This window comes from Streptopelia decaocto, assembly GCF_964273445.1.
Source record: "Streptopelia decaocto genome assembly, chromosome: Z".
In the NCBI taxonomy this organism is placed as follows: domain Eukaryota; kingdom Metazoa; phylum Chordata; class Aves; order Columbiformes; family Columbidae; genus Streptopelia; species Streptopelia decaocto.
The window spans coordinates 59,117,290-59,131,111 of NC_138657.1; the positions used below are offsets into that span (position 1 = coordinate 59,117,290).

At 41.3% G+C, this 13,822-nt stretch overlaps 1 protein-coding gene across 6 annotated transcripts in view; it reads right to left on the minus strand.

Annotated features, from left to right (window-relative positions):
- Positions 1-13,822, minus strand: part of GHR (growth hormone receptor) — a 124,283-nt gene that overhangs the window by 67,772 nt on the left and 42,689 nt on the right. For 3 of the 6 annotated variants that reach the window (XM_082075832.1, XM_082075831.1, XM_082075833.1), the window contains exons 3-4: positions 13,695-13,817; positions 40-119 (exon numbers count right to left, since the gene is read on the minus strand). In XM_082075832.1, the coding sequence (XP_081931958.1) occupies positions 40-109 (70 nt within the window). In that variant the 5' untranslated portion in view covers positions 110-119; positions 13,695-13,817. The remainder of the gene's footprint in view (positions 1-39; positions 120-13,694; positions 13,818-13,822) is intronic. The other 3 variants (XM_082075830.1, XM_082075828.1, XM_082075829.1) reach the window with 1 other exon arrangement.

Here is a 13,822-nt window from a genome sequence, read left to right on the forward strand (position 1 = left end):
TATAAACTGAAAGGCACAGAAAGGTATCATAAAACTTACCATCACTTGCAGAAAGTGAGTCATTTGCACAGACCAGCACCAAAGTAAGCAGCAGATGCCGAAGATCCATACCTCTAATTCTGTAACAAATAAAAGACAATAAGAGAGTTTCTTTCTAAACGAATATTACTAACTAATATGATATGACATTTAAACTACTAGAAATTTTTACTGAATTTCTGATTGGATTTAAACTGGGAGTGTATTTAGTTTATCGTTTATTGCCTCAAAGTCAGTATTATCTTGGAGTCTATGACAGAGAGCAAATACCATTTTTACAAGAGAACTAGCTTATGGGTCTCTAGTTCATTTAATATAGAGGTGAAAAAATGAAGTAGGGAAGGGCATAAGCTGGGCTACGCTGGACCTGCAGGCAGTGCAACCTCCTGCACAAAATTGTACCATGCCCCCAAAAGCTCGTGCGATGTCCAAACGCAACAGGAAGGGGGAAAACATGCATACCATGGATTACTACCTGACCACTTACAACCATGCCAGTGAAGCACAGAGATTACTGTAGACCTTCAAAAGCAAAGCTACAAAACCAAAATGAAAACAAATGGTGAAACAATAATAAGGCATCAGTTTCTTGTTCTGTAGCACAAAACTGCCAAGATACGCTGACACCCCAGCTCAGTGAGGCAGCCAAGAGAGACGGTAATAGCTCTACTTTCACATTTGACTGTAAATTGGTATGACAAACCTTGATTCTACACGGGAGTGTTTTCAATTAGACATTTTCTTTCTTTATCTAACAGGAGATTAAATCAGCGCTGTTCAACCAACCAAGCCCAGTAATGAGTAACAATCTCTAAGTGGGTGTTACTGATTAGAAACTGATGTTGTCAAATCTGGGTTTCAAAAACTAGCCCTTCTCCTGGTAGTACTAACAGCGTTTAAATGTAGTTAGAAACTGCAGAACACAAGCATGCTCAGTATGTAAAACTATGGTCACAATGAATTTTAAAGATGATTCCCTCCTTAATTTTCATACTCCAAGAGAACAGATGCAATCACACTACAGAAAAAGCCAAAACTATTATTAACTCCAGATTTCTCTTTCATGCTGTATAGTACAAAACTTGAAAATCAGACAGTATTTCTCACATCCTCATTAACACAACTGCTCAATAATTGTCGAGTTTCAGGCTCAGTACAGGAGGAATCTATTCCAACTGCTCTAGGCTAGCAGAGTTTAACCCAAACCGGACAGGCCATGCAGGAGGTGCTCCCGTGACACCCACACCACCGCGGGGATGCTCAGCTGCATCGCCTACCCCATGGCCAGTGTGAGTGGGGATGGGGCAGCTGCACGGAGAGAAGAGCTGGGAGCTCTGGGGACCTGCCAGGCACCAGGCAGGGCTTTCCCCTGGCCGAGCAGACATGGGTGTCTCCAAAGGTGACTTCCCCATTCTCAAGTGGACATAGAGGAAGGAAGGGGTATGGTGAGGTGGGAGGCCCTTTAGCAAGGATTTGGGGTAGTGTGAGAGTGATGCAGCCTGGGGAGTAGGATCAGGAACAGCAAAAGCTGCAGCTGCTGGAGTGCACAGGGCTGGGAAAAAGTTCATAAATCAATCACAGGCCAACAATCCTCCTGCTTCCGGAGGGGGAGCTACACTGGCACAGCACGAGGTTCATCCAAGATCAGCTACGTTTTCAGCAGTTCAATTGTTCCCTTGCTCCATCTGTATTCTTGTTTAAAGAACTCTTACTGTTTCTGATTAATAAATCTTCCACAGAAGTGCTTCTCTGTATTTGTCAGTTCCTCTCCTCTTAAACTATTTCTACCCTGTCAAACAGTCCCTCCTCCCCTTCAGATCTTCCACTTTCTCCATTAAGTTTCCCTTTCTCTTTCACAGGCCTGAGCACAATGCCACTTTTATTTACAGCCCTCCTGGTCTCTCCCTGTTGCAACTCCCAGACATCTCATGCTGCCTCCATATTCACACTTCCCTGGTCTCCCGTGTCCATCAGCCTCTGCTGATCTTCCTACCACTCTTTTCCAAACTTTCCTACGTCTTCCTGACTAGCAATAAGAAAAGCCCAAACCCCCTCAGGAGCTCTCCTGCGAGAACAAATGTCATCAACAGAGTCCATCATTCACAGCACATCTGTGGACAACGTTTCATTTTTCGTAACTGCACTAACCAACCCCATGGTGAGACAAGAATCGGTTCCCACATGCAGCCCTCAGTCCCTACATCCAGCATGGCTGTCCCCTCCATCTCAGTGCTGTGACTGGCAGCCACCACAGCTTCCCCCCTGCAAGAGTGGTTTGACAGTCAGAGCACCAACCCAGGAGCATGGAAATACATCCCAGAGGTCAGCAATCACGCTGAACTTCAATAAGGTCTTGCTGCTGCAGATGAAAACAATCCCATTCCAGTACTGACCGCTCTTGTGCTGACAGGCTTGTTTACATACCTGCACGGAATGAACTCCAACAGGAAATTGTTCCAGTTAAAATTAAACCATAAACATTTACTGTAACAAATCTGTTTGCTGACCTGGTTTATCAGTACTCCACAAAGACTCATCCTGGGAGCAGAGCAGGAGCAGCAAGGCAGAAGGGAGGACACAGCCAGCCCTTCAGCAGCAGCTACCACTTGTTTAAGAGCAATTCTGTAATTATTGGGACAGTTCCTGCTGAGCCACAGACCTCGACTAAAACATCTACCTGTCTGAAATAGGGCACAGGATTAATTTGTGCTCATAAGCCCTAAAGGCGATCAAAATAGCTGTTTAATCCCTTACCTTTTGCTACTAAATGATGCTGCTTTTGTCTTGGCAATACAAAGCAATAGAGTTTCTCTGTTCTGCCTAAATCCACATAGGACCCTCCACTGAGCTATCTGTCCAGGCAAATTGCATGTGAGAGAAGAATCCAACAGGTATACTTTGAATATGCCCAGTGTAGACGGGACTGACCTCAAAAATGGCAACTGCTCCCATTTGAAAATATAGAAAATATAGAAAATATACCTGGGTGATGCTCCACCTTTTTGACAACAACCTCTGGAGGCCAAAGGAGACCTACACCACCATGGCTCCAGCCTCATGGGAAGAAGTCTGGTGCAAAGCATGAGCAGCCCCATCATAGTACTGCTTTTGGCAGTACAGAATAAAATTTCTGAGAAAAGAGTCTTCTGAAGCGCCATATCACAGAATCACAGAATGTCAGGGATTGGAAGGGACCTCAAAAGATCATTCAGTCCAATTCCCCTGCCAGAGCAGGAACACCTAGATGAGGTTACACAGGAAGGCGTCCAGGCGGGTTTTGAATGTCTCCAGAGAAGGAGACTCCACAACCTCCCTGGGCAGCCTGTTCCAGTGCTCTGTTACCCTTACTGAGAAGAATTTTCTTCTCAAATTTAAGTGGAACATTTTATGTTCCAGTTTGAACCCATTACCCCTTCTCCTATCATTGGTTGTCACCGAGAAGAGCCTGGCTCCATCCTCATGACACTCACCATTTACATATTTACAAACATTAATGAGGTCACCCCTCAGTCTCCTCCAAGCTAAAGAGACCCAGCTCCCTCAGCCTTTCCTCATAAGGGAGATGCTCCACTCCCTTAATCATCTTTGTTGTCCTGCGCTGGACTCTCTCCAGCAGTTCCCTGTCCTTGAACTGAGGGGCCCAGAACTGGACACAATATTCTAGGGCAGAGTAGAGGGGAAGGAGAACCTCTCTGGACCTACTAACCAGCCCCCCTCAAATACAACCCAGGATGCCATTGGCCTTCCTGGCCACAAGGGCACAGTGCTGGCTCATGATCATCTATATGCCCCACCACCAGACATCTACCACCTTGCAGAAAGTTTTTGCAAATCTGTCTTGTAGCCACTAGCTGATGTTCTTCTAAAACACCCTTGCAAGTCGCTGCCAGCAGGAACAGTTGTTCAGAGGCTGCAGTGTTCACACAGCAAGAGACTCTGTTGGCTTTGGGACAAAACTGACCTTTTACAATCTAGTAAAATCTGCCTCCCAACACCTACCCCTGTATGAGTATGAAAGACAAATGCCAATAATAGAGTCCCTATTATTTAACAGGAAAAAAAAATGCAGTGTCTGTAAAATACCCTATTCTAAGGAATAATAGTCTCTATCCTACCCAACTCCACCAGTTTGCAAGAATGAAGAGAGCTAAAACCAGAAAAAAAAAAAAAACCAACAAAAAAAACCAACAAACCAAAACCAACAAAAAACCAGCAGCTGACTGTCTTCAAGGCAGCTGAAACTCGACCACAGGAACATTTGGCTAGAGGTCAGCTCAGGCTAATTGCTTCAGTACGGAACGGGAGCCAGAAGTTATAAAAAGGATAAAAAAATTCTTGGCCCTTTTCTATAGCGATGTTGGAGTAAGGTCAATCACAAGTGCATTTAAACACTACATCTCTCCATTGGGATGTGAACATAGTCAACATAAACAGGGGAAACCAGGCTAAGAAAATTCCTGAGAAAACAGATAGTTTAGTCACAGGATACTACATCTACTCTGGCCAGGTAACAATGTTAACACAGAGTAAACCATAAGGAGTTTTGCTGATAAACAAACTGTTCTTTAAAGTGAGATCTTCTGTTTAGATATCTTCAGAACCTGAAAGGACCTGAAGGAAGGAGGACGTTACACTTTTTAAACTGTGCCTATGAAGAGACTGCTGCTTTTGGCATCTTCATCAACTCATCATGCTCCAAATATGAGAAAGTCTTTTCCCCTATAATTTCCTCCAGTTTAGCACTGCTTGCCAAAGCAGCATGCATGCAGCTAGTCCAGAACCAAAGGTGGCCTCTCTGCTGCAAGCCGAACCACAAAATTATTGAGTGGAGGATTAATCTGAGGAGCCTTCCTGTACATTGCTGCATTTCATCATTCCATCAGATCACAAAAAGGCAATGACACAAAAGCTTGCAATACAGATGAACACACACCAATACACCCCCCACCAAGTAAGAACAAGAGCTGAGTTGGGAATGTGAACTCCAGGCTTTCCAGCTGAACCTTGTTCATGCAGCTACCAAATATGTACCTACTGTGGCAGCTGCACATCTCTTTGAGATTCAGAGACTTCAACAGGGCAGTAGATGGCTCCTTAGCACCTTTCGTGCCCCACTGTGCCCGTCCCCACATACACACCTAGGGTAGTACCAAGGTGCTGACAGTCACATCCTCCCATATCTTGGGGCAGGGTGACTTCACTTCCACCAGCTGGGGGGCAGGAGGGGTGGGACCCTCGGTCAATTGACAGGGTCCTTATCAAAGGATCTGCCCAGAGAAGCTGAGAAGCTTGTGGACCATGTTGTAATGCCCACAGCCAGATCTGACCAGGCTGTAAAACAGGGTTCCCACAGAAGACCCCCTTTGAGTGGTCATCTCGGAGCAGTGGGTCTGTGAACCAGAGCCCTCCCCTTAGACTGGGACACCAGCTAAAGAGACTTCCTGGGACTGAGAGCGCCTCACCTCCTTGTTTAGGTGAGTGGTTATTTACTGGATATATCCTTGAATGAGTTCTTGCCTAACCAGGCAAGTGTGAGCCCTCACCTAACCCAGGAAAGCGATTATTTCTTCTGGGTACCCTTGAGTGAGAGGCCTCTGGTTTTGTTTCTTGTGAGTGTATGCATGCACTTTGTGAATCTGCATCATTCTTATGTTGTTGTACCCCAATAATCTCCTCAATGGATATCTGAACCTGTATTTTATGATGTCAGAGTGCTAAATAATTGTATAAGCCCTGTTTCTAGTTGGTTTATTTGCTACACTTTTCTGGCTAGAATAAAGTCTGGTTTTGGAACTTGCTGTCTGCCTAAAACTGTCTTTGGGGTGCCTCTGTGACACATACACACCCCTGCAGAATTTTTGTGTGGGAAACAGCCTTTATTTTTGACAGTGTAGATATTCCTAACAAGCTACCTCACAGCAAGATCAGTAATACCAAGGAGAAATCTTGTCTCTGTGACTGTGTAAAGATATTAACATGAGTTTGGCTGATCATGCATAGCCGAAATCACTTTGCCTGCTTGCGCTCCTTCCCCTGAATGCCATGAGGACGTCATTCTGCAGATGAAATGAGTTACAGTCCTTCCAGTCAACACAATCTAAAACTGCCATGGACCTAAAGACTTCTTCCCTTGCTTGCTGGTATTACAGCTTGATTGAGTCATCAGCAGCACTTGGCTGAATGCCTGTTTTTACAGAACCCTTGTTAGGCCTATATACTCAGCCATGTTAAGAAGCAGGAATAACAAGTTGTCACAGTTGATATGAATAACACACCATTCACCTACTGTGAGCAGTTATCTGGGACGTGAAAACAACAAGGAATAATACTATTGAAGCAGAAATTAGGTACTGCAAATTAAAAATGAACAAATAACAAAACCAAAGAACAACTCATAAAAGGAACATTCCAGACAACAAACAAACAAAAAACCTAACAAAAAAAACCAGTACCACTGGAAAAGAATGAAGGACTCTGGCATAAAGCTGCATTTATTACATATGGCTTGATGCAAATGTGAGGATTATTAAAATGTACATCGTTATGACAAAATAAAACTATGTAAGAGAGGCAATTTTATATTATTAATTAGAGCTCTGCATCAGCTAAATAGTTTATAATAGTTTTAAGTATTAAAATTCAAAATTAAATCTGTTAAAATAATTGCTTACTTTGGATTAGAAAGATTTTTTTTTTTTTTTCCTAAACAAACGTTTGATTTTGGAATAGAGACTATGAAAGCTTCATTTCAACACCAAATTTATTTATATCTCCATTGTAAGAGAAACCATCAATAATTTTACCAGAGCTGATGTATTTTTTCCATGGCTGGATGTGTCAGCAAATTACTCTGATTTAAATAGCATTTAAACTGGTAGCAGGCCAAACAGTTATCTGTTCTTGGATGTGATTAAGGAGCCATTCAGTGAATCCAGAGTTTGGACATTGCTCTGGTCTTGTACTGAAACCTGTTACAGGATAATCCAGCCATAAAGGCATACTCCAAGAACTGGGCTACGAAGTCCAAGGATGGCTGTGGCATACAGCATACCAAAACTTTGTATAAAATAAAATCTGTTACGCTTTAGCAGCAGGAACCTAATGGACTAAGTACACAGAGGGAGGCTCTTAGCTGTAAGACTAGTAGATCACCTCTGCCAAAAGACAATTGCTAAAAGAGAATTGAAGTTACAGTCTTCAGTTCCTGTCCACTTCACAGACAGGAAAAAGACTTAATTGCTTTGGTCGCTTTTCAGCCCCCAAAATACAACAAAGCAGCAAAATGGGTGCAACTCAGTTGAAAGAAATTGCAACATTCAGCTGCTGTCATGCAGGCGTGAATTGCTGAGCTGACACGCGGCTTTACATGTACTTGTATCATTAAGGAAGAATACTGAGGCCTTTTTATGAGAGTGGTAATATTTTCAGGCTATAAACACTTTTCCCAACTACCGTGGTAATTTTTCCTAGGCTTTTTAATAAAAATATTATTATTAATACTTAGATAACATTCATACAGAAGACAAAATTCAGATCTTTGCTTTGTTATTTGTACAAACAATTGCAAAGAAAAGTGAGATAATTTATCTGTATGAGCAAAACATAAAACAAGATATATCTATATCTATCTATATCTAAAGCTATAACAAAACCCTATTTTGAAATGATTAAGTTCCTGCTGATCTCTAGTGAAACAGGGTTGGTTTCAGCCGAGCATTTTTGAACAAAGCATCCTAATTTTTTCTAATAACCTTGACCCCAACCCTGCCTTTCAGACCTCAAGGGGCAATTTCAAGAAACCAGGGTGAGCAGCATTTTCATTTTACATAGTATTTATATAGTTAAAAAAAAAAAAAAATCTTCCAGGAAAAACATCTTCAAGAAGCTAGAATATTTAAGTTCATGACCCTGGTATTTATCCTAGACTAATGGAACTACTTAACAGTTCATTACCATGGGACAAATTAATTACATGGTTTAATTGCATGCTAAATTATTCATGTGCTCCTAATCAGATTAAAGACTACGTAACAAAGCCTGTATGCCATTTAGGAAGTCATTAAGTTAAATAGCAGATTAAGTGAAAGCTGGTAAATGACAGACATAGGCCTGGAACAGCATTTCTGGATGCCCACTCATGACTCCAAATGCTCACACATTTATTATTACTTGGTCAACACACAAAGATTAATCAGCTTGAGAGAAGGCATAACAGTAAACAGTGCATTTTAAATTGGTGCTATTTCCTATATCCTGAAGTTCATATCGGTTTAAGATACGCTTTATATTGATTTAATTTGCATCTGTAGTTCACAGATTGAAGCTAACTTTAAATCTTGTCTAAAATGATGTAGAGTTAGCATATGAGCACATCTATTCAACACAATTGTTCTTCAAAATAACTGCAAGAAAAATTCTTTGTTTAAGAAGTTCTCTGTTAACGAGAGACAATATGATTGCAACTGCTTTCCTGTGTCCTCTGTAAGATCATACCAGCATTGTCCCCTGGCCCTGTTCTCTGCTGATCGGTTTAAGTCCATACAAATCTGAATATATGAACTGTGGGCATCTACCAAAAAGTAGCATACTGCATTCAACAACTGTATAAACCACTTTGTATGGCCAAATGCAAAGATTTTGAGTTAGATCCTTAATTGTGTAAATCAGCATGAAGTTGAAAGACATACTGAATCAGACCAGCAATGGGAGAAGCTTCCTTAGTATTTTTAAATGCACTGTTGCCAAAACATGTTTTCATGAAGTAGGCAATAACTTGTGAAGAAAAGCGAATAGCTGTTCAAACCTTTCATAAAATCTTAAAAATTCAGTTAACTTCTCTCTTCACTTGCATTAGTAAGATCTGGAAATTAAAATACCCAGCTATTAAGTTTAAAGTATATTTTGATGAAGCATCTCACATTAAAAAAAAAAACAAACAAAACAAACAAAAAAAACAGGCTATGTCTACACTTACCAAAGTGGCTTAAAAACACATTAGCATTTTTATATACCATCAAAACAGGATGTCTAGAACTTTTATACTGAACCAATAACTTGCGATACACATTTTTATAATACAGCTGTTGATGACACCTTTTAAGCCAAGAACCACAGGAATGATGCTGTTGAGTCAGACACTTACCAATCACACTTGAATCCTGCATAAGTAACCACATTCACAGTAAGCACAATGAGACTGACTGCTCTTAGGTTCTACTACAAAGTGTACAGCAGCATTAGATAAATCACTTCTGCATAGATTACCATTTTTCCAACATTGCTAAAACTGTGCAATATCACAGCAGATGGAGCTTTGAGTTTTTAATTTCCATGATGCATGAATTAGTCCTGATTTTTAGTTCACTCATTGCATATGCTCTTCAGCGATCTGACTTGATAACAGGTGACTGGATTCATACGCTAAAAAGAATAACGGCTTGGTATAGTTCACTCTAGGAAGGTATTTTTCCCTTGCTGTTTTCAGAGACTCTAAAAGCGATAGTCTGTGAAGACTGTCGACAGCTTACCAACCACACTCTCAGCTCTGAATATAAACTGATACAGGGTGATTTAACCACATATAAACCCCCCCACGCTAACCCCTCAAAGTCTGTAGTCCTTTCATGGCTTAGAAAGTGAATCCAGATGTCAGCTGTTCTGTGGGCTGCAGAGAACAATTAATCGCATGATTACTAGCGGTCTATAAATTACTTCCTTGGCTAAGAAGGATCTGGTTTTGGCTGCCCTGGAATTGAGTTTTTATGTCCTTAGGAAAGCAGGCTTTCTTCCAGTCTCAGACATGCTCTATGGTAGACATACAAAACTCATAGAAAAAGCACGTTCCATGGGTCAGCCAGGTTTCTCCCGAATATCTCAGCTGGTAGGGAGGTACGTAACAGCTGTACGGTTGCAGTGTAGAAGTCCTGAAAATTTAGAACTTGCAGCTGTGTTTTAATTTCCTTGTGTCCTTTTGTTCCACGCTAGGGGAAAGAGTAGTTTTTTAAATTTTAAGTCTAAAATAATTAAAATACATACATTCCTTTGATACAGATTCTTGTTCTAGATCTTGCTACAGATACTGCTAGGTATACTTAGATATATGTTTGATAAAGGATCTAAAGACCAATTTTTAGACTGAAACATTGAAGTATTGTACTATAGAAAGAGTAGGAAACTTGTATCATGCTGTGAGTGATTTTTTTAAGTAACTAGCTTATTTGAAGCAACTCAAAAGCTATTTTTTTCCAAGAAGAATTTGTCCGGATGGGAGTAGTACATTTGATTTACCGGTATGGCTGAAAGTCATCTGATATGGTAAAAAGCAGCTGTTACTAGGAGCTGTAGCACAAATTACTAGAGATGGTGGTATAGCTTTACAGAGAAACATCTGACAAAGAGGACTAGCATTTCTTTCTTTAACGAAAATTGGATTCTTAAAGTAGGTTTTTATTTATGGCAAATAGTTCATAAATCAGATCTAGCCCATGAAATGAGGTCATCCAGCCTGTGTCATGTCTGCCCGGAGACGAGAAATGGCTTTTCCAGCCCCTTGCTCCTCTCCTTTTTCTGATTCCTCAGCCTCTGATGAAGACAGAAGTAGGAGGGTGATGGCGTGCCTGAGGGAAAGAGATGGACGGAGAGGAGTTGCTTGCAAAGCACGGTGAAAGGGACGAGGGTTGGACTAGGTGATCTCCAGAGGTCCCTTCCAACCCCAACCATTCTGTGATTCTGTGAGCTGCGTCCCCTGGGAAGGGGTGCAGGGGCTGGACAGGGTGAGACAGTCTGGTGCTTCTGAATTAACAGCGCGACCACTGCTGCTAAGTGGGGATGTTGAAGTTACCCTTTCCAAAATCCAGATTTACTTCCTACACACTACTGCAAAGATTGGATCATATGGACATATTAGTCATGCATAATAAACTCTACAGTACTACCTACAGTGTAAGACTTGATTTGCTGGAGCATATTTTTAAAGCATACTGAGCCATGTGTGCAAGAATAGGTTGCCACAGATTTATCTAATCTGATTCTTCTCACTGTTTCAGTGTAGTATATTTAGTCTGGAAAATCTGTTTTTCACAAATAATTCTCAAACAGCAAATTTATGAGATACTTTACTCAGGAGCAAGAGCCAGAATAAATGTGGCAACAAATGACTGCAGAGTATTGTCTTTAAAAGAAAGAAGACCATTAAGTAAATTGTGCAGTACATTTTGGTGTTTACATTTCCAGTTTCCTTTCTGTTTTATTTACAGTAGTTAATAAAATATGACTGCCTGTAACCCTTTGCCAGGACATAATACCTCACTTTGCCAGATTTGTTCAAACTGAATCTTAACTTTTATTTCAAATCTGCAGTAACATATGACCCAACAGCAGCAGAATTTAACTCAATTTATTTGCCAGTAAATTAAATTGTCCTACTGATGACTGTATGATTAACTGCTAAAAGCAAACCTTTCATATTGTATAATTGTATGATGAACTGATAAAGCAAAAATACGAAGAACATCCACAAAGCTAAAAAAAAAAAAAAAAAGAGTGGTTTGGAGGTTGTTTTTCTACAGGCTTGACACCAGGAAAAGGTTCTTCACCCAGAGGGTGGTGGAGCACTGGAACAGGCTCTCCCGGGAGGTGTCACGGCCCCAAGCCTGACAGTGTTCAAGAAGAGACTGGACAACACCCTCAGGCACATGGGGTGAACTGTGGGGTTGTCCTGTGCAGGGACAGGAGTCGGACTCTATGATCCTGTGGGTCCCTTCCAACTCAGGACATTCTCTGATTCTATGATTCTCTGATCAAAGCATTTGGATCTGATCCCAGTCACTACCTAGTGGACATAATTCACAAATGCTGGATACATAATTTGTGTTAGCCCAACATCACCAAACAAGCTGCCCAATGAGAAAAGTATGAGAACATGTTCGTGTTAAGCTGATGAACACATTTATTGTCAATACAACATCCATACACTAACATTTTCAGTGCAGGCAAGTTCTTCCCTGACCTTAAAGGCTGTTCAAAAGGTGAAGCTCCTGCATGCCTGTGAGTTTTTCCAAACTGTGGAGGAACAGATCACAATTTTATTCCCATACTCCCAGCTTTTCTCAGGCTCTCACAGCACCACAAACCATTTCTGTACTCTGTATGTTGTATTCCACAGGAAGCAACTTAGCAGAGCTTTACTTAAAGGACAGAGAGGTGGGCTGACCTGGTAGCTGGATAAGTGTTAATAGCTAAAGAAATTATGGTTACTGGAATATTTTACAGCAGTTATTTTACAAACATCTCGGCTACTTTTGGCCAGATATTAGAATTTTTTCCATAGTATTCAGCAGAACTACCAGTACTGTCAAAATCTGTTTAAATTTGTGCCTCATGTGTTATCTTCCATTGGGACTGTAAATGTCAATGAGGCACAAATTACTCTCACCACATCTATGGGTCACTCTCAATATCCCAGATTTGAAATAACAAGGCCTCTGTCTAATTATTTGTAGAATCATGGAATGGTTTGCGTTGGAAAGGACAAGTTCCAACCCCCTTGCCATGGGCAGGGACACCTTCCACTAGACTGGGTTGCTCAAAGTCCCATCCAACCTGGCCTTTTAAGGAAAGAATGCAACATATTCATTTAGAATAAACAAAAATGTTGTTCAGAGTAGAACACTTGATTAATTGCAGTCTAGAAAATGTGCAGATGAATATTTCCCACTGTGCATAATGCATTAAATGTCTCAGTTTCACAGAAGAGCTGAGCAGTAAACTTGCCTCCAGATGACTGAGTCTAAGGCTGGTATTGCCAAACATGTTTTTAAAGCTAAATATATTAAGGCTGAACTATTAATTGAGCTGCATGGGGACAGTTATCACACTTGCAGCTCTTAATTTAAAATTAACTTGCCATAGGTATTATACATTACAGACATGTCACTTTCAAAATATCTCTGCCCCCTATGATCATGTTATCCTTGGAGTACCTTAGTTGCTATTCCCTGAGCCAAAATGTTCTTTATGTCTAGTTACTGGAAGACACTAAGTGAGAAAGTTCCACAAAAATTATTTTTACCACCCATGGATCCACAATCAATTTCCAAGCCCAAGGTCACACTTAAATGCAAGGGGTTTGAGCTCTCCCCTGGTAGCACAGCATCAACATCACATCAAATATGACAAACACTGTATGAGTAACAGCATGTCCTAAGGACTGGGGCTCTGTGGCCTCTTCTGGAAACTAAGAATCATTAGCCTTCATTTACAAATAGGAAGCTGAAACACGATGAGGTTACAGAAGGTTGGCAGAACCCCTGAGTGAGCCCGTGTTGGAGCCCAGACCCCATCCCCGCACTGCGCACTCCCAGCGCTGGGCACGCTGCTGGCACCGCTGCTCGCAGGGCAGCTGGGAACGGGCAGCTTAGCTGGGGATTGACCGGCTCACTGGGCACAGACAGCTGGGAAAACAGCACAGGAGCAGCCTTCTATGTGGTTGACTTGCCATGCTTCAGCTATAAAATGAGAGAAGCCACTTGTAAATTGTTTTTCAGGTATGCTTGAATCTGTATGGGACAGCACAGTAACCACAACAAAGACTTTAGTTGAGGAGGTCCCTAAAGACTCCAAGTTACAGCTACTTTACAAACATTTTTACAAGTAACCTTTCACTATCCTGAACTTCTTATTTTCTTAGTGGAATTGGTATATCCTCAGGCAAGTGTCCCACGCAGAGATTCATGGTATGATGACTTCATCTGGCATTCCACCATTTAGGTTTAGAAACACTGAA